We start from the raw sequence: 21,776 nt of genomic DNA, 5'->3' as shown, positions 1-21,776 counted from the left end.
CCTCACTCTATCTAGCGCCCTCACTCTATCGCCCTCACTCTATCTATCGCCCTCACTCTATCTATCGCCCTCACTCTATCTATCGCCCTCACTCTATCGCCCTCACTCTATCTAGCGCCCTCAATCTATCTATCGCCCTCACTCTATCAATCTATCTAGCGCCCTCACTCTATCTAGCGCCCTCACTCTATCTAGCGCCCTCACTCTATCTAGCGCCCTCACTCTATCTAGCGCCCTCACTCTATCTAGCGCCCTCACTCTATCTAGCGCCCTCACTCTATCTAGCGCCCTCACTCTATCTAGCGCCCTCACTCTATCTAGCGCCCTCACTCTATCTAGCGCCCTCACTCTATCTAGCGCCCTCACTCTATCTATCGCCCTCACTCTATCTATCGCCCTCACTCTATCTATCGCCCTCACTCTATCTATCGCCCTCACTCTATCTATCGCCCTCACTCTATTTAGCGCCCTCACTCTATCTAGCGCCCTCACTCTATCTAGCGCCCTCACTCTATCTAGCGCCCTCACTCTATCTAGCGCCCTCACTCTATCTAGCGCCCTCACTCTATCTAGCGCCCTCACTCTATCTAGCGCCCTCACTCTATCTAGCGCCCTCACTCTATCTAGCGCCCTCACTCTATCTAGCGCCCTCACTCTATCTATCGCCCTCACTCTATCTATCGCCCTCACTCTATCTAGCGCCCTCACTCTATCTAGCGCCCTCACTCTATCTAGCGCCCTCACTCTATCTAGCGCCCTCACTCTATCTAGCGCCCTCACTCTATCTAGCGCCCTCACTCTATCACTCTAGCGCCCTCACTCTATCTAGCGCCCTCACTCTATCTAGCGCCCTCACTCTATCTAGCGCCCTCACTCTATCTAGCGCCCTCACTCTATCTAGCGCCCTCACTCTATCTAGCGCCCTCACTCTATCTAGCGCCCTCACTCTATCTATCGCCCTCACTCTATCTATCGCCCTCACTCTATCGCCCTCACTCTATCTAGCGCCCTCAATCTATCTATCGCCCTCACTCTATCAATCTATCTATCGCCCTCACTCTATCAATCTGTCTATCGCCCTCACTCTATCTATCCGTCTATCTATCTATCCGTCTATCTATCTATCCGTCTATCTATCTATCCATCCATCTATCTATCGCCCTCACTCTATCTATCGCCCTCACTCTATCTATCGCCCTCACTCTATCTATCGCCCTCACTCTATCTATCGCCCTCACTCTATCTATCGCCCTCACTCTATCTATCGCCCTCACTCTATCTATCGCCCTCACTCTATCTATCGCCCTCACTCTATCTATCGCCCTCACTCTATCTAGCGCCCTCACTCTATCTAGCGCCCTCACTCTATCTAGCGCCCTCACTCTATCTAGCGCCCTCACTCTATCTAGCGCCCTCACTCTATCTAGCGCCCTCACTCTATCTAGCGCCCTCACTCTATCTAGCGCCCTCACTCTATCTAGCGCCCTCACTCTATCTAGCGCCCTCACTCTATCTAGCGCCCTCACTCTATCTAGCGCCCTCACTCTATCTATCGCCCTCACTCTATCTATCGCCCTCACTCTATCTAGCGCCCTCACTCTATCTAGCGCCCTCACTCTATCTATCTGTCTATCTATCGCCCTCACTCTATCTGTCTATCTATCGCCCTCACTCTATCAATCTATCTATCGCCCTCACTCTATCAATCTATCTATCGCCCTCACTCTATCAATCTGTCTATCTATCTATCCGTCTATCTATCTATCCGTCTATCTATCTATCCGTCTATCTATCTATCCGTCTATCTATCTATCCGTCTATCTATCTATCTATCCGTCTATCTATCTATCTATCTATCCGTCTATCTATCTATCTATCTATCTATCTATCTATCTATCTATCTATCTATCTATCTATCTATCTATCTATCTATCTATCTATCTATCTATCGCCCTCACTCTATCTATCGCCCTCACTCTATCTAGCGCCCTCACTCTATCTAGCGCCCTCACTCTATCTAGCGCCCTCACTCTATCTAGCGCCCTCACTCTATCTATCGCCCTCACTCTATCTATCGCCCTCACTCTATCTAGCGCCCTCACTCTATCTATCGCCCTCACTCTATCGCCCTCACTCTATCTATCGCCCTCACTCTATCTATCGCCCTCACTCTATCTATCGCCCTCACTCTATCTAGCGCCCTCACTCTATCTAGCGCCCTCACTCTATCTAGCGCCCTCACTCTATCTAGCGCCCTCACTCTATCTAGCGCCCTCACTCTATCTAGCGCCCTCACTCTATCTATCGCCCTCACTCTATCTATCGCCCTCACTCTATCGCCCTCACTCTATCTAGCGCCCTCAATCTATCTATCGCCCTCACTCTATCAATCTATCTATCGCCCTCACTCTATCAATCTGTCTATCGCCCTCACTCTATCTATCCGTCTATCTATCTATCCGTCTATCTATCTATCTATCCGTCTATCTATCTATCCATCCATCTATCTATCGCCCTCACTCTATCTATCGCCCTCACTCTATCTATCGCCCTCACTCTATCTATCGCCCTCACTCTATCTATCGCCCTCACTCTATCTATCGCCCTCACTCTATCTATCGCCCTCACTCTAGCGCCCTCACTCTATCTAGCGCCCTCACTCTATCTAGCGCCCTCACTCTATCTATCTGTCTATCTATCGCCCTCACTCTATCTGTCTATCTATCGCCCTCACTCTATCTAGCGCCCTCACTCTATCTAGCGCCCTCACTCTATCTAGCGCCCTCACTCTATCTAGCGCCCTCACTCTATCTAGCGCCCTCACTCTATCTATCGCCCTCACTCTATCTAGCGCCCTCACTCTATCTAGCGCCCTCACTCTATCTAGCGCCCTCACTCTATCTAGCGCCCTCACTCTATCTAGCGCCCTCACTCTATCTAGCGCCCTCACTCTATCTAGCGCCCTCACTCTATCTAGCGCCCTCACTCTATCTAGCGCCCTCACTCTATCTAGCGCCCTCACTCTATCTATCGCCCTCACTCTATCTATCGCCCTCACTCTATCTAGCGCCCTCACTCTATCTAGCGCCCTCACTCTATCTAGCGCCCTCACTCTATCTATCGCCCTCACTCTATCTATCGCCCTCACTCTATCTATCGCCCTCACTCTATCTAGCGCCCTCACTCTATCTAGCGCCCTCACTCTATCTAGCGCCCTCACTCTATCTAGCGCCCTCACTCTATCTAGCGCCCTCACTCTATCTAGCGCCCTCACTCTATCTAGCGCCCTCACTCTATCTAGCGCCCTCACTCTATCTAGCGCCCTCACTCTATCTAGCGCCCTCACTCTATCTAGCGCCCTTACTCTATCTATCTGTCTATCTATCGCCCTCACTCTATCTGTCTATCTATCGCCCTCACTCTATCTGTCTATCTATCGCCCTCACTCTATCCGTCTATCTATCGCCCTCACTCTATCTATCGCCCTCTATCCATCTATCTGTCGCCCTCCCTCTATCTATCGCCCTCACTATCTATCGCCCTCACTATCTATCGCCCTCACTCTATCTATCGCCCTCACTCTATCTATCGCCCTCACTCTATCTATCGCCCTCACTCTATCTATCGCCCTCACTCTATCTATCGCCCTCACTCTATCTATCGCCCTCACTCTATCAATCTATCTATCGCCCTCACTCTATCAATCTGTCTATCGCCCTCACTCTATCTATCCGTCTATCTATCTATCCGTCTATCTATCTATCCGTCTATCTATCTATCCATCCATCTATCTATCGCCCTCACTCTATCTAGCGCCCTCACTCTATCTAGCGCCCTCACTCTATCTAGCGCCCTCACTCTATCTAGCGCCCTCACTCTATCTAGCGCCCTCACTCTATCTAGCGCCCTCACTCTATCTATCGCCCTCTATCCATCTATCTGTCGCCCTCCCTCTATCTATCGCCCTCACTATCTATCGCCCTCACTCTATCTATCGCCCTCACTCTATCTATCTATCGCCCTCACTCTATCTATCTATCGCCCTCACTCTATCTATCTATCGCCCTCACTCTATCTATCTATCGCCCTCACTCTATCGCATCACCACAGCATCACTCAGCACCACCACAGCATCACTCAGCACCACCACAGCATCACTCAGGGGCACCACAACATCACTATGCGCTACCACAGCATCACTGAACGCCACAGCATCACTCGTCGCCACCACAGCATCCCTCAGCACAACCACAGCATCCCTCAGCACCACCACAGCATCCCTCAGCACCACCACAGCATCCCTCAGCACCACCACAGCATCCCTCAGCACCACCACAGCATCCCTCAGCACCACCACAGCACCACTCAGCGCCACCACAGCATCACTCAGCGCCACCACAGCATCACTCAGCGCTACCACAGCATCACTCAGCGCTACCACAGCATCACTCAACGCAACCACAGCATCACTCAGCGCAACCACAGCATCACTCAGCGCCACCACAACATCACTCAGCGCAACCACAGCATCACTCAGCGCAACCACAGCATCACTGGTTCAAATGTGTTCTCTCAATGTTTCAAGCTTTATTACAAATGTCACAAAAAGATGTTAATATTTCACTTCTGTTCTTGGATTTTCGTCACTGAACATAATCTTCACAAAAGTTATTTACAAAAGTTTAAGCTATTGCCATTATAAATTATAATCACTTATTTAAGTATTAATTATTTAAAAAAATTAAAAGCAATTGTTATTTGTCATATCAATACATCTAAGTCACGTAAATACAAAACATGTTGCATTACAAATGCTATAGGTGTCACATTTGCGAAAGTTATAACTATTGACATTGTAAATGACAAAGCTATTAATTTAGCTATTTTAAAAAACGACACATAAATAAAAAAATTGTCATTTACAAAACCAATAGCTCAAACTTTCCTAATACGAGACCTATTGCATTGCAAATGCTTGTTAGTTATTTTGAAGGAGCCACATCTAATAGTGAATCAGTACACACTGTGAAGGCACTGGACTGTATCTATACACATTTCCAGTCGTAGCATGTGTGGCTGTAGATACACATGCTTAGCATAGACTGTATAGTAGTAACCTCCAAGCAGCTGTGGCTATTGTGTGGATGGTGCAAATGTATGGATTATATCCTTAACACAGCTTGGCCTATTGGAGCTTGCTGACGGATCAAGATATCCACACAATAATGCTTGGCAAAAGTGTTTGGGTTCTCCAGGTTTCTAATTTACACATTTCTGCTAAGGGGATGTGACCAAGGAGGACAATAGCCCACTTTTTGTGAGTAGGGTTCGCCCTGGGAGGGGCATGGAGATCTATTTTTGTCTTTAGCTAGCACGTTTAAAGGCATTTCACAAACCAGCCAACTTTGGAGATAGGTTGCCCCTTGTGAGGTTTATTTAGAAAAGGAGACAAAGAGCTGATTTGACTTTAGGAATAACTTGATCCTATTTATGTAGTACATTAGGGACCTCTTAACATCTAACATGCATAGCTCCTTCTCCCACAGAATGGGTCTGGGAAAAAAGACTTGGAGTTGTATGGTTTGGTTAAGATGGAAGGGTGAAAACACCTTAGGGAGGATCTTAGGGTTGGTTCCAAGAACAACCTTCTTTCTATGGACCTGGATGAAGGTTCCTTGAATGGTTAGTGCCTGTAGCTCACTGAAGATGATGGCAACAAGGTAGGCCACCTTCCAGCAAAGGAAGGTGCACAGGGCATGAGTGCATAGGTGGACTTATAAGCCTTGTAAGGACTATATTGAGGTTCCAGGCCGAAGAAGGAGGTACTCTCTTGGGGGTACGACCATTTTGAGTCCCTCCATAAATGCTATCACCACTTGTATCCGGACCAAAGTTGTGTTATTTGTTCAGCATGCTGTTAAACAGAAGCAAATGTGTGGATGTGACGGCAAGATCCGCCATCCGCAGGTGCAATAGGTAGGCAACAATCGTCTGCACTGTGGACTTTAAAAGATCGGATTTGTTGGCAATTCAGTAATGCACAAACCTTTTCCATTTGGCTGCACAGCATGCACCTGTTGTGAGGTGTCAGGCCTCCATCAGGATGGAAATACATTCTTGGGGGAGGCAGAGGCACCCGAATTCTAGGACCTCAGATGCAAAATCGCAAGATTGAGCTGCCCTGAATCCTAGTGCCTGGCCATGTCTAGGTGTGAGAAGGTCTGGCTTGAGGGGAAGCCCTTGTGGGGGACTAACTGATAGCTCCGGGAGAGTGGAAAACCAAGGCTGTTTGACCCAGGTTGGTGCCACTACGGTTCGAGTTACTTACCTTCGGTAACGATGTATCTGGTACAGACGATTTTAGCTGCAGATTCCTTAACGTAGAATTATCCCCAGGTGTGAGACTGGATCTGGAATTTTTTTTGCCACAGCCTCCCTACATCAGTTTTCTTCGCAGAACTTTTCCGCGCCACAACGCGGAGCCATCAGACAAAACTGTAGGAGTATGGGAACAGTGTGCGAAAGAGCAGAAAATTGGAAAAAGGAATGGTGACGAACAACACCATAAGGAGCAGTGTCAACACTGCAGTACCCAAAGGCAGGAAAAAGAAAGAACAGAGCACAGCCCGGAGCAGCTACCCTGCCAGTACATAGACAGCCCCCCCCTGGAGACAAGGAACATATGTAAAATGTCATGACAACATGTAGCAGGACTACAACCCCAACCAAGAACAAGGAAGGGGAGCCAGTTCAAGACAAACAGGAAGGACAAACCTCCAATGCAACCCCAGCACAGAGTGCGACAACCCCCTAAATGAACAAAAGGCAAAAGCTCAGCTAGATGACCCCAATCCAGAGTACAGCTGAGGGGCCAGAACCCTTAGTAACAAAAGGGGAGAGGGAGGGGAGGGAAGCGAGTGAAGGCAAGCCCCAATCCTAGAGAAACCAGAGAAGAGGGGCACAGGAGTACCTATAAACCCGTCCTCCAATGTGCCAAAAGAGGAGGAAAGGAACAAGAAACAAGATGAATCATCCCTTCAAAAAGAGAGAAAGAATGCACTCACAGAAGACATAGCCACCCACCAGGAGGCGCACGCAGAAGACCAAGCCAAAGGTCCTCGCAGAACGGGGAGGAAGGGCGGGCCCAAGAAGGAATCTGCAGCTAGAATCGTCTCTACCAGATATATCGTTACTGAAGCTAAGTAACTTGTACATCTGTTGGAGACTACTAGCCGCAGAGTCCTTAACGTAGATGAGATACCTTAGCCATACCCACGGGGAAGAAGGGTCTGCGAGAGGACCCCAACCAGCGTGGACATAACAGAGGGTCCCACAGGGGACTAGTCCAACGAACAGTGCGAGCTGCCCCGTCCCTTCAGGTAAGGTGAACCCCTACAAACAGATCACCACCGACCCCAAGGGGGGTGTGGGAAGAGGAAAAGAAGAAAGAAGAGGAAGCCCGTTCCCACTCAACAGAGAAAACAAGGGCAAGACAAGGGGAGGCCGAAGCACCCCAAGCCCATACAAGGCAACAGAACCTCCATCCAAGGCCAAGGCAAGGAAGAGGAAGAAGATCAACCTAGAGGCTCCAAGGAGTCGAGGGAGAAAGAAGGCAAGACCCCCCCACCCCCCACCCCACCCCACCGGGAATACACCCCGCGAAGAGGGCAGCTGAGCCCACCACAGCCAGAAGTCAATAGACCAGCCAGAACAGCGCCAACAGCAATAAAGCAGTCGGAAGCAGAAAGCAGTAGCCCAGGGCGCCCAGGAAGACCGGGCAGGCTGCGCCTGAAAGAAGGAGGAACATAAAATCCATCTCGGCCCCCGGCACAGAGAACATGGAGGCGCAGAAGGGCCCGGACACACCTCAGAGAGGGGCAAGCACACCCGACCCAAAAAGAAGTAGAACCAGAGCCACAACGCCCGGCTGCGGACAGCAGGTCAGACCAGGTGAACAGCGCAGCGACCCCGGAGAAGGACATCACGGGGCGCCTGTAATGGCTGCCCTTTTCTGGCTCTTTTGAGAGGGAGAATGATGGAGAGTGACTCCAGCCTATCATCCCCATAGCATAGGGATTAGGACTATAGACAGGGCCCCTGTCTTACATATATTAGGGCATTTTCGTGTCACTTTCCTTAATGTAGGGCTTATGAATTTAAGTTAGGGGATAGATATATAAGTATTAGTCATGATTTGCCCATTTGCTAACATGCTAGGATATTTTCCATGGAGTTACGCATATTGTGGGCCCCGTAGGCCTTAAACGAGACAGACTCCATTTTGCTTTCTGCCCGGTAGCTCGAGAAGGCTTTCTAGGTGAAGTGTAATGTTTAGTTTTAAGCTGTTGTTCGCTTGGAGAGAACCGGCTCAGGCTGGCCCTTATCGAAGGAATGTATTTTTCTCCACTCCGAAGACACAACTTCAGGCCGGCCGGCTGGGAACGTGTCCTTGGTACGGGGAGGTACAAGAATTTGGTGGGCGGCAGGTTACTGGCCGTAGATTTCCATGAAGGAACGGGCTTTGATATTAGCGAAGGTGTTAGTCAGTTTGTCAGTTAGTCCGTAGGCGACATCTAGCCGTTAGCATCTCTGCCATTAATTATCTCATGGCGGACAGTCGCCATCTTTGAAGTCCGAGAAAGATTTAAGACCGAAACTCTCTGAGAAAGACTGAAGGAGAATTAGCGCGGAGCGCACTGATACAGAGAGAGAGAGAGAGACGGTAGCTAATAACCAGCAAGGTTCCGGTGCCCTGGAGGGAAGCAGACGAGGTTGAGCCTAGCGGTGCAGACGTGCACTTGTGACGGCTGGGGTGTGACTGCAAGGCGAGCCAGGACACAGAGACGAGAAGGGAACCTAGATGACTGCCGAGTCCAGACTTCATATTAACCAGGTGACCTCCGTCCTTTTCCCAAATAGCGTGCACTCTAATCTTTACCTTTTCTTTGCAGAAATTATGTTGCATAGTAATGTGATTTGTGTCTATTGTCAATAAATATCCTAATTCTTATAGAATTACCGTGTGCCTCGTGTTCCTGTTCAATCTCGGTAAATGCAACTCCTAGTCGAGAGTTGTTTATGTGAACGGATGTGAAATCCCGATCAGGTAGATAGTGATCGAACAAAGAGGGAGTGAGTGGACCTTTGATGCCAAGAATAGGAGGTACATTATATAATTTGGGAACCGTATCAAAAGTCATTATTATAGTTTTATCCCGAGTAGATAACTGAGACATTGTCCTGATGACTGTTCATAGGAATGTGGTCGTCGTTGATATGCAGCGTTAGTGAGAACGCTGGGTAGGAGACCAGCGTGGATACCCACAAGATTGTGGCTTGAATAAGTGAGAGCGCTAGGGGGGAGACTGGCGTGTAGGTTTGCCGGATTGCGAACCGTTTGGAAAAGGGAGCATTGGGTTCTGCAGGCCCATGTGTAGACGCACCGGATTGTGTGTCATATCTGCCCTAGGGTAGATCGGTCTGGGTCGGGGTGGCCGCGAGACCAACTGATGTGAATAAGATATTGTAGAAAATCTATACATGTGTATTGTCATTCCCCATCCTTAGGTGCGACCTGTATATATATCTGTATATCTATCCATTGTGAATACGTTCTAAGGAGGGAAGGTGAGTACGTTTTGGCTGGGTCATAGGGGCCCCTGGGGGCTGATCTCATCTAAGCGGAAAATCCAGCCATTACAGCGCCATAAAGGCATTCCAACCTCCAACTAGGGAATTGCACCTCCAACTTACATAGATGCCACGTGGAGCAAAGGCCAAAAGGCAACCACAACTCACCAGCACAGAACAAGCAATATAACAGCTACCACCACCCCACCTAGGGTATGTTAAGTCCCAAGACATGGGAACTCTCTTCGGAAGAAACTTCTGCATCAGAGGACAACAGAAAGAGCCGCAGAAGGCTGGTCAAGCAGCCAAAGAGAAAAAAACAGAAGGCCTAATCTCAGGGCCAACCTGGTGTGGATAATCCAAAGCAAAAACACACAGTCTAGAAGGGTCGGCCTGCAGCCAACAGAGCCACAGTCCCAACAAGAGGACTTGAATGCACATGAAGCACACAGATCATACAACTGGGGCGACCTGCTCCAACGAAAGAACAGCGCCCAAAGACCAGATCAACTCAACTCACAGGTCACCGGGGGGGAAGGGGAGAAGTAGGAGGCGGAGAAGGAGGAGGAGGAGGAGGAGGAGGAGGAGGCCGAAGCCCCACCAAGAACCTCTGGATAGCCGTGTCTGCCGGGGCGAGGAACAAAAGAGCGCCATCGAAGAGAAGATCCACCAGCTGTTGCCGAACATTTTCCGGGAACACACTGTTTCGAAGGCAAGCATGGCGGCGAAGGGCAACGAAAGAAGCCATGGCACCATCAAGCACCTCTGAGATGTTCAGAGCAGAGCGAAGAATAAACGCCGCCAGCTCCCGGTCATCCAATGCATGGTGCCGCAAATCAACACAAGCACCCTCCTGAGAAGCGGCAGATCCAAGGGACTCCACCGAGTCCGATAAGCAAGAGGTGGCCCTGGCCAACACACAAAGTGTTAAAGGCCTGCAGGGCCGCACTGGTCGAAGCAAACATATTGCGCCCCCTAGAGTCCAGCCAATGGGCCTCCCGTGATGGTGGAGACAACAGTGGCGGCAGGGAGGGAAAGGTGGTCCGCAAAAGGGGACTGGTGGCAGAGGGGTGGAGGGAAAGACACACCGGGTCACGCGGTGCTGGAAGGTGCCGATGCAGACTGCATTGGGGCACCGGATTCCCCTTGGTGGGGCGCCCCCAAGACCCCATCAGAGAAGAATGGAGCAAACCCTCAAAGGAAAGCAGCAGCTCCCTCCCACCAGAGCCCCGGTGGAGAACTTCCAAAAGATGATCCACAGGGAAATGGGCAGCCGGATCACCTATGCGCAAAATACCCACAGCCGTGGAAACAGCGTGAGCAAAGGCTGCACCCGCCTCTGTAGGGCCCCGCAGTAGGGAAAGCAGCTCTTCCGTAGGCGACGGCTGCAAGCTAAGGCGGCCATCTCCTAAGCCCAGCGGAGTGGGAAAGGGCCTGGCCCGGAAAGAAGGAAGAGGGACCGAGGAGTGGGGGACCTGTGGCTACTTTGGCAAAAACCGCGACCGCAGCACAGGCGAGGAACCGCCCTTTGATGACGTCGGGGAAAAAGCTACGACGCGGCGGCCCGTCTCTGGTGAGGACGACACCAACAGGAGCCCAACCACCGGGGAAGAGGGGGCGTCCGAAGACAAGACGGCGACCAGACGCCTTTTTGGTGCCGTAGAGTCCACAACCTGAGCAGGACGTCATCGTCGGCCAGCGCCAAAGGAGACGCCGGACAGGCCTCCTCCACACCACATGGCGCAGGAGACCAGGGCTGGGCCGGAGCAGAGGCGGCGAAGGCACAGCGCTGACTCGACCTATGACGAGGAAGCCGCCTGCGTGGAGGGACGAGAGGGGCCTGGAGCGGGACGAGGGGTCCACCGCCAGCCTCGACCCATGATGGGACGAGGGGGGTCCGCCGACCCCTGTGACGCTGCCAGGGCCAACAGCCGCCGGCGCCATAGTGGCGTCACCTCGGCCTCAGACAAGATCGCCGCCTGTCCATTTTTTATTTATTTATTTAAGGTTTTTGTAGAGCACGTAGTAACCCGTGAGCATCCCAGCGCTAGAACCTGGAATCAGGAGGGAGCAGCAGCGGAAGGGACGGGAAGATCAGGGGAAGAGGAGAGTTTTCAGTGCTTTCCTAAAATGGAGGAGGTTTGGTTCAGTTCTCAGTTTCCGGGGGAGACTATTCCAGTGCTTTGCTGTGTTTACTGAAAAGCGGCGGCCTCCGGACCGGACTTTTTTCACTCTATGAACGGTGATGAAGTTCTCGTGGTTTGACCGGAGTGACCTGGTAGCTTTGTAAGGAATGATGAAGTTTTTGAGAATGGGTGGACCTTTGTTGTGAAGGAGTTTATGTGCCAGGCAGAGGGCCTTGAAGACCACCCTCTCTCTGACTGGGAGCCAGTGAAGATGCTTCAATGCTGGCTTAGCTGATGATCTGGCCGGGGTGTTAGTAAGAAGTCGGGCAGCAACGTTCTGAATTCTCTGTAAGGTGTTGAATGTGGCTTCCGGGGCTCCCAAGTAGATTGCATTGCTGTAATCGAGCCTAAACAAAATAAGGCCCTGGATCAGCATTTTCCGGGAAGTGGAGGGGAGCAGGGGGAGAACCTTCCTGCATGCCCTGAGAAGTCCAAAGCATATTCCCGCAGTTTTTTTTGCCTGGGTTCTGAAGGTCAGATCTTTCTCAAGCCATACACCTAGGCTCTTAACCTCGTCTTTGGGAGCAGGGGGATCACGTAAGCAGGCGGGCCAGATGTTGGGCGGCAAGGAGGGCTCTTTTTGTCCAAGCAGCAAGATTTCGGTCTTGGACCCGTTAAGTTTCTGTGCTGAGGTGTTCATCCAACCATGGATTTCAGTAAGACAGCTGTGGAGATCGGAGGGATCTTGATGAGGGTGTGAGAGGGTCACCACCAGCTGGGTGTCGTCGGCGTAATTAATAATCGTCACTCCAAACGGGGTGACCACTAATCGTCACTCCAAACGGGGTGACCACCTCCTCCAGCGGGGACATGTAAACGTTGAATAACGTCGGGCTTAGTGATGAACCCTGCGGTACTCCACAGCGGAGGGGGACCGCAGGGGAGTGGCTGTCATTCTCCCAAACTTGGAAGGAACGGCCGTTGAGGAATGATGTGAGCCACTTCAGGGCCGTGCCCTTCACTCCAATGTCTCTCAGACGCTGGATTAAAACCTGGTGTTTGACAGTGTCGAAGGCCGCACTGAGGTCCAGGAGGATCACTGCCACTGATCCTCCTGTATCTAAAATGCTTCTGGCCTTCTCCACTGCCTCCATAGGGCCGAGATGGGCTCGGGGATGCAACCCGAGCCCCGGCGACCTCCCGTGACACCACAGGGACTCCTGCGGGAGTTTGCGGAGAAGCAGAGGCGCCATGGTCCGAAGGAGGGACCCCCAAAGGGCCGCACCCCCAATGGCACCACATCCTCCAAGCGTGGAGCCGAGCCAGTCGGCGCCGGAGCAGCTGTGGAGGGCCCCACAAAACGCAAGGGATCCGCCGACATCCCATGAGGGGAAGGAGGAGGAGAAGCCAGCGAGGCCCGCAAAGCCGCCGCATATGTCTCCATCTGGGTTCTCGGTGCCCCCTCACTGAGAAAAGGTGGATAGGGGGGCAATAGGTGGGCCGCATCACCCGCAGAGAGCCCACAACCCCAACAGGCCGGAAACCAGCCCTCGGGGACAAACTGCGACCCTTACCAACAGGGGAGCGTCACTCTTGCGGCTTAGGAGAGGGATAAGGAGGACGACACCAGCTGTTTCGAAAACCTTCCGCAGAATCTGATCGAGTTAACAAAGCCGATCTGGACATGCGAGTCGAGAGAAGTTTCATCCGGCGCTCCCGCCACGACTTCGGCTTCAACTGTTGGCACGCCTCGCAATTAGTGGAGCCGTGATCTTCCAACCGAGCACCACATGCAAATGAGGTGAGAGTCCGTCGCCGACATCAGGCGGCCACAAGAAGAGCACGTCTTAAAGCCCGAAGGCATCCACACACTGTTCCCACAAACCCGCTCAATAGCGAAAGGGAAAGGCCTAAACAGGCCCGGAGAACGAACCGTATCCGCGTTGCACACAGAAAAGGAAAAAACTGAAGTAGGCACGCCGGGGTGGGACTTATGTTACCTCGCTGATGTCACATACGTGGACAACGCCTGGGTGGAGTAGGTTGATGCCGTCGCCCCGGCGTGCACGGATGCTGTGGCAAAAAAAATTCCGGGTCCAGTCTCACGCCTGGGGATAATGCTACGTTAAGGAATCTGCGGCTAGTAGTCTCTATCAGATATGAAAGCTACTGATGATTGCCTGAGCTTCCTTGTCACAAAGGGAAGCAGTGGGAGAGGTGGAAAAGCATGTGCATATATCACTGACCAATCATCCATAGTGCATTGCCAATGGGCTCTGGGAGTCGGTATTTGTCAGCAAAGCTTGAGCAAGCATTTTGCATTTTCGGTGGTAGCTAACAGGGGTACCTGATGGGAGCCCCAAGGTTGGAAGTACCTTTACAGGACCTGGGGGGACATTCTCACTTGTGGACTTGTGGATACACCCAGCTGAGCAGGTCTGCAAAGTGGTGTGCATGGGTGTCATGGTGGTGGGGGAAGTTGGGGGGTTAGTGGTGGTGATAGAGGTGGGCTGCGTGGCAGAGGAAGAGGACTGATGACTCTCTTCTTCCATTTCTATGGTAGTGACTCAGCAGAAGACTGCCCCCCCTCCCTCAAATGCCAGTCTCCTCTTGCAAGGAAGAGATTCTGGAGGTGGAGATGTTTTCACCAAGATTTTGCCTGTAACTGGGTAAATAAATTAGTTCTTCTGTTTTGCATACAGTTCTTATTGGAGCATTCATAGGATTGGAGCCTCGGGGGCCTCAAGGCTTTGGCGTTGAGGAGAGTTTTGGCACTAACTGAGTCTTGAGCACCGGTGCAGATGTAGCCTTTGGTGCCAGCTTCGGATGGACTGGTGCTGTTCTGTGCCCTTGGAAGGGCTTGTACTTGACAGCTGATGGAGGTTGACAACTTTGGGTGGAGGTTTGCTTGGCCTGAAGCTTTTTGCCTGTGCCGGCCAGAACCTAAAGGAAGCATGGTTCTCGGCTTGGCTTTTTTTGGCTTCTGTGCTTGGAGCTAGATACCATCTGGAAAGGTACTCCACTTCAGTGTGAGACTTCTTCTGGGGCCCTATGTTTGTTAATATGGGATGCAGGGGCGAAAAGCATACTCACAACCCTGAGCGTGGTGTTGCAACGAGGGATGGTCATTGACACCAGGTCTATGTCCTTCATCTCCTTGGTGTAAAACTCATTGGAGGACACTGTTTCTGGACGGAGTGTTGATCACACAGTCTGAAGACCAGATTAGCCATGTCTTGCTCTTCAACACTGAGGCGATCTTCTTTCCCAAAGATATCTGTGGTGTCAGAGGTGCTCTGCTGATACTTCTTCCTGTGTGCTCAGTCCCAGTCCCTTCAATATCAGAGGGTTTTCTTGAATCTGAATATAAGGCAGGACAGACAGGAGGCGTCGTTGTGGACGTAAGACATACACAAGTTGCACACATTATGGTGGTCTGACCACGAATATTTTGAATGGCATCGAGGGCAATTCTGAAAAAGTCAGTTCCATCACACATGCAGCATTCTCTGGTGAAGAAGGACTCAAAGAGGTTCTCAAATCCCAATTGACACAAAGCCCTCGACACCCCAGAACTTTGACGTTAGTCTTTAGTGCTGCAGAAAGTACACAGGTGCCATTAAATGAAAGTTCCAGGTGAATCTGACACAATGGAATCCAAAAAGCAACTGAATGGGCCCAACGAAAAACTGGTACAGGACACGAGTGCACATCCAAATCAGATGGGGGAATAAAACAATCTAATATGGATTCAGTAACCATGTGCAACTTCTTCAATGAAAAACAATTTGCAAAAATCCAAGCCCAACATTACAAGGCAGGATGACGTTAAGCAGTTCGTCAAACAGGTGGCTGAAGAAATGCTGTGGGGCTTTGGACATGAACCTGGAGGAACAGAGCCAGGGATGACGTCTAAGAATGCTGGTATTGATGCCCCTAGATTGTGTCTGAGGAATCTAATGCACAGTGAATGCTGGTGTTAGAGATGACTTTGATCTCAGACACAATCTCATTCTCACATTTTCTATACTGCTCTGGTAGACGTTTAAGGAGCACTTGCATATCCTCCAACTGCATCCTATCAGGACGTGATGGGAATAACACCAAATTAGCTATCTGTCACAGAGTCGCTGCTCTGACTGCCACCCTTTTGTCTGCTGCATCAATCTTTTTGCTGTCTTTGTCTAAAGGATGAGCATCGCTGGTGGGTATTGGAGCGCTAAGCATGTGTATCTACAGCCATACATGCTATGAACATTACCTTCCCTTCAGCAATAGTTTCATCACCCTTATTTCAAACTTTTTCGGAGAGATCTACCTTTCCATTACATTGGAAACTTTCATATAAGCAGATCAATATATTAGAGTTCGCTATGTGACAAGATTGTTACACCCACTACAACTCTCTTCCCCACATAATCAAAACCTCTGCTTTCTCTGATGGAGATGGCCCTTTAGTGGCACCTTGTTTTGTGGCTCTTTTTCGGCAGTGTGAGCTGCTAAATCAGGAGGGACTGCATATTGAATGTAAAAAAGATTATAAGGTATAGCTTTATATTTGTATTCTACTCTATACATGTATCCAGTCATTCTCTAAACTGAAACTTAAACTCTTTAATATTCCAAACCAAACACTAGATGGCCGGTTAGTGCACAAGCTGAGATCTACAATACGTTTCACACATGCATGATCTAACTCCAGGAAACTAACTGCGAATAAGGAACTAATTATTGTATAACAATATTCGATGTCAATTGTACCTGTCATGGCGAAGAGCTCTCATATCCACAAACACAGTGGTTGGATCAGGGCCTGACGTTCCCTAGAAAATGTTCGGAAAAGCAATTCAGTAGAATCTTTTAAACAAGTAACACATTATCTGATAAAACAATACATAAAGTAGCATCAAAAAAGCCACCTGTATGCATCATAACAATAGCACACATGAACTTTTCAGCAGCCAAACCAAGCCTAGCAGGAATAGGACTTTAAGTGATAAAGGTTAAGCAAGGTCACACAACAAGTATTGCCACAAAAGTGAAGGTAAAAAGAGAGCTTTAGGACCCAAAGTAACTGATGAGGCCCTCTCATCACTCTCTGCTCTTGCTCTCTTTAAGTCTAAGTCAGAAGATCAGGTGAATCGGTGTAGTACTGGATACAGCAGCTGGGTGATGTGTGTGTACAGCAGAAAGAGGCAGCAAGGAGAGAGGACAGACAGAGGAGAGCGAGAAACCTAGAGAATGAGAGAACAAGCATTTGCAATGCAATAGGTCTCGCATTAGGAAAGTTTGAGGTATTAGTATTGTAAATGACCAATTTTTTATTTATGTGTTGGTTTTGAAAATAGCGAAATTAATAGCTTTGTCATTTACAATGCCAATAGTTTTAACTTTTGCAAACGTGACACCTATAGCATTTGTGGCAAGTGGAGAAGTGTGGCTCAATGGTTAGAGCGGCAGACCCTGATGCAGAGGTTTAGCCCGGGACCAGGGTTCAAATCCCCGTCTTGGCGGGTCTGGGCTCAAAATTCCACTGACCTGATAATTCTCTCACCTCGGTGCCTATTCCAATCATGGAGTCCCATTCTGCAACTCTGGGCAATAGCTTGCTTAATCTCCACAACGGCCCCCAAAACGCTAAGGATGCCTGGCCTCCACCTTGGGGGTGCCCAGGAGTGGACAGGGAAAGCCAGGAGGGGTTCCACAGCGGTATTCGTACAAGCGCCTTGAGACCCTTGCGGGTGAGTAGTTCGCTATACAAATATCAATTTACAATTTTTCAATTTAATGCAATATGTGTTGTATTTACATGACATATGTATTAATATTACAAATAACAATGGCTTTTATTTTTTTTAATAATTAATACTTAAATAAAAGTTATTGTAATTTATAATGGCAATAGCTTAAACTTTTGTAAATAACTTTTGGGAAGATTATGTTCAGTGTATTTTATTCTGATGAAAATCCAAGAACAGAAGTGAAATATTAACATCTTTTGTGACATTTGTAATAAAGTTTGAAACATTGAGAGAACATATTAGAACCAGTTGTTGTTGAATGGTTGTTCAGAGTGATGCTGTGGCTTTCAGTGGTGCTGAGTGATGCTGTGGCCTTCAGTGGTGCTGAGTGATGCTGTGGCCTTCAGTGGTGCTGAGTGATGCTGTGGCCTTCAGTGGTGCTGAGTGATGCTGTGGCATTCAGTGTTGCTGAGTGATGCTGTGGCGTTGAGTGATGCTGTGGTATTGAGTGATGCTGTGGCATTGAGTGATGCTGTGGCATTGAGTGATGCTGTGGCATTGAGTGATGCTGTGGCGTTGAGTGATGCTGTGGCGTTGAGGGGTGCTGTGGCGTTGAGGGGTGCTGTGGCGTTGAGGGGTGCTGTGGCGTTGAGGGGTGCTGTGGCGTTGAGGGGTGCTGTGGCGTTGAGGGGTGCTGTGGCGTTGAGGGGTGCTGTGGCGTCGAGTGATGCTGTGGCGTCGAGTGATGCTGTGGCGTCGAGTGGTGCTGTGGCGGCGAGTGGTGCTGTGGCGGCGAGTGGTGCTGTGGCGTCGAGTGGTGCTGTGGCGTCGAGTGGTGCTGTGGCGTTGAGTGGTGCTGTGGCGTTGAGTGGTGCTGTGGCGTTGAGTGGTGCTGTGGCGTTGAGTGGTGCTGTGGCGTTGAGTGGTGCTGTTGCGTTGAGTAGTGCTGTGGCGTTGAGTGGTGCTGTGGCATTTGGTGGTGCTGTGCTTTTGTGGGGTGCTGTGGCATTCAGTGGTGCTGAGTGATTCTGTTGCGCTGAGTGGTGCTGTGGCGTTGAGTGGTGCTGTGGCGTTGAGTGGTAACTTAAGAAGGTTACAGTACAACAAATACTCAATTTGATCTAAGCATTTAAAGATTTTGGCAAACACATTTGCATTCAAAAACGTACTCAAAGCAACTCCCAAGAAAAACACCTTGAACTGTATTGCAATTCCATTTTTAAATGTTATATGCCAGTATATAGTTATTGCACTACTGAAACTAGCAGAGCTGACAAAACTGAAAATTGTAGAAGGAAAATATGTTATCCGTTCCCATAAAGCTAGAGAGGTGTTTTCCAATGTAAGTAGCAAACAACAACGGCGCATGTCCGAAGGAGGATCAGGTGTTATTGATTACATTTAAATTCCTGTGATTAGTGCATGTGTGTGAATGAGTTAATACATTTAAACTGGGAGACAGTTCTACGGCGGGGCGAAGGAATGCGTTTGAGCACATTTGATTCAAAATACAGCTAATAAACTATAATGCTAACACGAAGGTGTTTTTCTGTTTTTTACAAAAGCGGCATGGAATGTATTCTGTGAAAATTCCAGGGGCAAGACTCGCCTGTATTTTACAGCACCAAAAACAGCGCTCTACCCAAGGAATCAACTTCTAGGCAGCGGGTGCATTCCATTTCAGACACAATTTTAAATCCTGACACATGCTTGTAAACAAGGGCATGTATCTGAAGTCGTTCTTACATAGAACATTTCAGAGGAAGTCAAAAAGAACCAAACAGCTCGTGTTTCGGAGCTACTAAAAAGCATTGCAGGAAACAGTGTCCAACAGCAGGCAGAGCAAAGTGGTTTAAGAAAATATTGGTGACAGACTATAATTAAAAAATGCTTGTTATTACTTGCAATTCATAAAGTGAGCAGTGAACAGGCATCAAAGACTGCAATTAAACTGCAGGCCATGGGTTGAAAAGCGTATTTATTTTCCTCAATCTGTTATGATAAGGCTACTAAAAAGGTATCTTTGGGAAGTAATAATAGAAAATGGCAAGCACTATGGTACTTTTTAAATTCTGACTTTGTGTTTTCCCTTGCCTTACAATCTTACCTCCTAAGCTGTCCAGTCTGCATACAGCTGCAGCATGTTCATTCAAGCTGTAAAGGCCGCCACGCTAACAGCCAGAGGTTTGTTTGTGGCTTCTTATCCTATGCGTGTTCCCTTGTGTAGCTGCAAGTGGCAGGCGCAGGCTGCTCAGCGCTAAATAGTGCCTGGCAGATGAGAGGCCGGAAAGCGATGTATGAAGCAGAGCTCAGCGAGCTACTCACACGGACCTTTAAGACAGTGAGAGATGCCTGCTGTGCAGTGCCAGCGCCAGGGCCAGATGGTCACAAGTTATTGTTTATATTTCTATAGTGCAAACTCAAAGCGTCTCACACTGGGACCCTAACGGTTACAGTACAAAAGGTTGGGTTGATTTCTTTTAGGGGATGAGGGTGGGGGTTATCGGAGATTAAGAGGGTGGCCAAGAATCACTGGACGTTCAGCAGCATTGATCGGTTATTTGAACCCTTTATCACGCTCTCCTCCGAGAACTTCCTCCCCCTCCTCCACTGATGCAGGCAAGACGAAAGAGGAAAAAAACAACAAAAGAAAGCAGGCTACCTCGCCATGTACTAAGACAGTGGCCCAAAAGTAAAAATTTTGGCATTTTCTTCAATTAAGGAAACTAAACAAAAACAAGCAGAACACCTGCACTGCATTAATCTCTGGAGGAGAGGCTGATGTCACTGAAGTCCTGGAGAGCTGCAGCCAATCCCGGCGCAGCCCTCTGATGACGCAGCGGGAATGGCTGAAACTTTGAGCCAACCACAGCGCAGCAGGGAGGTGACGTAGGTGGAACAGGCAACGGCGTCCCGAGGTTCCCGGGCTGCTGGCGGTGCTTCTAATGGCAATGTTGATGGACTCTCACACGGCGGTGAAGTTGGGGGGTAAGTTCACACACCATAAGAACCTCGGGCCAGGAGCGGTGATCTTATCACGTACAGCGCTTTCCCTGCAGCGCCTCCCAGTTCTATATACGCAGACTCCACCCTCCCTCCGCACGCGTGTGTGTGTGTTTGCGGGGAATATGAGGCAGGGGATGGGCACAGCGCGGGCCTGGGCGTGCGAGCCCACGGGGTGCAATCGGTGCGTGTCTGAACCCTGTCTCAGATTCCCAGGAGACTGACAACAATAGTTGTCGAGCTAGACACATGCTTCGCATGCGCACTATAGCTCGTCCTAAAAAGAGAGGCGTCAGAACTCTACACCTGGGAAAAGCTGTAATAAAAAAAGACTTTTCCAATTATCTGGGCAGGCAGAGGTATGGTGCACAGACAGAGTGGTAAGTTATTTGTGAGAAGGGCAGATGTGCTAGTGAGATGTAGAATAGATCCCAGTACAGCCAGGTCCCCTCCAAGGAGAGTTTGGAGGACCTATATAGTGTCAAATCTGGCAGCCCTGAAAGATGTTATGGGTATAGAGTATAGGACCAAATTCTCCTGGAATTCCACCTCTTAATAGTAGACATGATTCAGCTGTTAGCCCACTTCACCTTTTTTGCTCAACCTACAAATGAATGATGTGGAGGCCCCATCAATGCAAATATATTGCAGGTTTACTACTTTAGCACTTTATAATTCCACCAGTATTATTACAATGTCACCAATTGTGTAATGTACACTAATCTATGTCATGAAGAGCAAGGTTCTTTTGTTCATAAACATCATCTAATATGACCACCACGAAAATAGTGAAATTGTATTGAGCTGAGAAATGCAGGCTATACAGTCTTGGTGAAATCTGTTGCTCTGCCTGCCTCTGGAATTACATGTCTCAAAAGGCAAATCTACGAGTAGTATTGCAGAGAAACTGAAGGAGGAGACAGAAGAGGCATTCCTTCTTGCATTGTGGGGTTCATACCTTGGATTCTTGATAATGCAGTAATTCATAAGCTCTTTTCAAATGCTGGTATTCCTGTGAAGAACTTCATTTTGGAAGAAGGATATGATCCTAATATACATTCACACCTCAGGAGACTTTGCATTTGAATAGAAGGAAAGTTTTAGCAGCACACAGAAATGCCTTAGTTGTACAAGGACTACCACATTATTAGGCAAGGACCAGTGACACTGCCAAACAACTTAAACAGAACGCCATGACAGCATCTACTTGGCTATTCAAGCTTGGCTTTTCAGAACTATTCTTTAAAAAAAAGAAATCCTATCACTGCCACTGAGC

At 49.2% G+C, this 21,776-nt stretch overlaps 1 protein-coding gene across 4 annotated transcripts in view; it reads right to left on the bottom strand.

The window, feature by feature from the left end:
• The window catches only part of DIP2A (DIP2 acetate--CoA ligase A), a 964,533-nt gene that overhangs the window by 65,465 nt on the left and 877,292 nt on the right, over positions 1-21,776 (bottom strand). For all 4 annotated transcript variants that reach the window (XM_086956246.1, XM_086956248.1, XM_086956245.1 and 1 more), the window contains one exon: positions 16,518-16,579. In XM_086956246.1, coding sequence (XP_086812372.1) covers positions 16,518-16,579 — 62 coding nt within the window. The remainder of the gene's footprint in view (positions 1-16,517; positions 16,580-21,776) is intronic.

Source organism: Lissotriton vulgaris, chromosome 2_1 (genome assembly GCF_964263255.1).
Source record: "Lissotriton vulgaris chromosome 2_1, aLisVul1.2, whole genome shotgun sequence".
Lineage (NCBI taxonomy): Eukaryota > Metazoa > Chordata > Amphibia > Caudata > Salamandridae > Lissotriton > Lissotriton vulgaris.
Note: the sequence above shows the minus strand (reverse complement) of the source record. Positions and strands in the feature narration are given on the sequence as shown.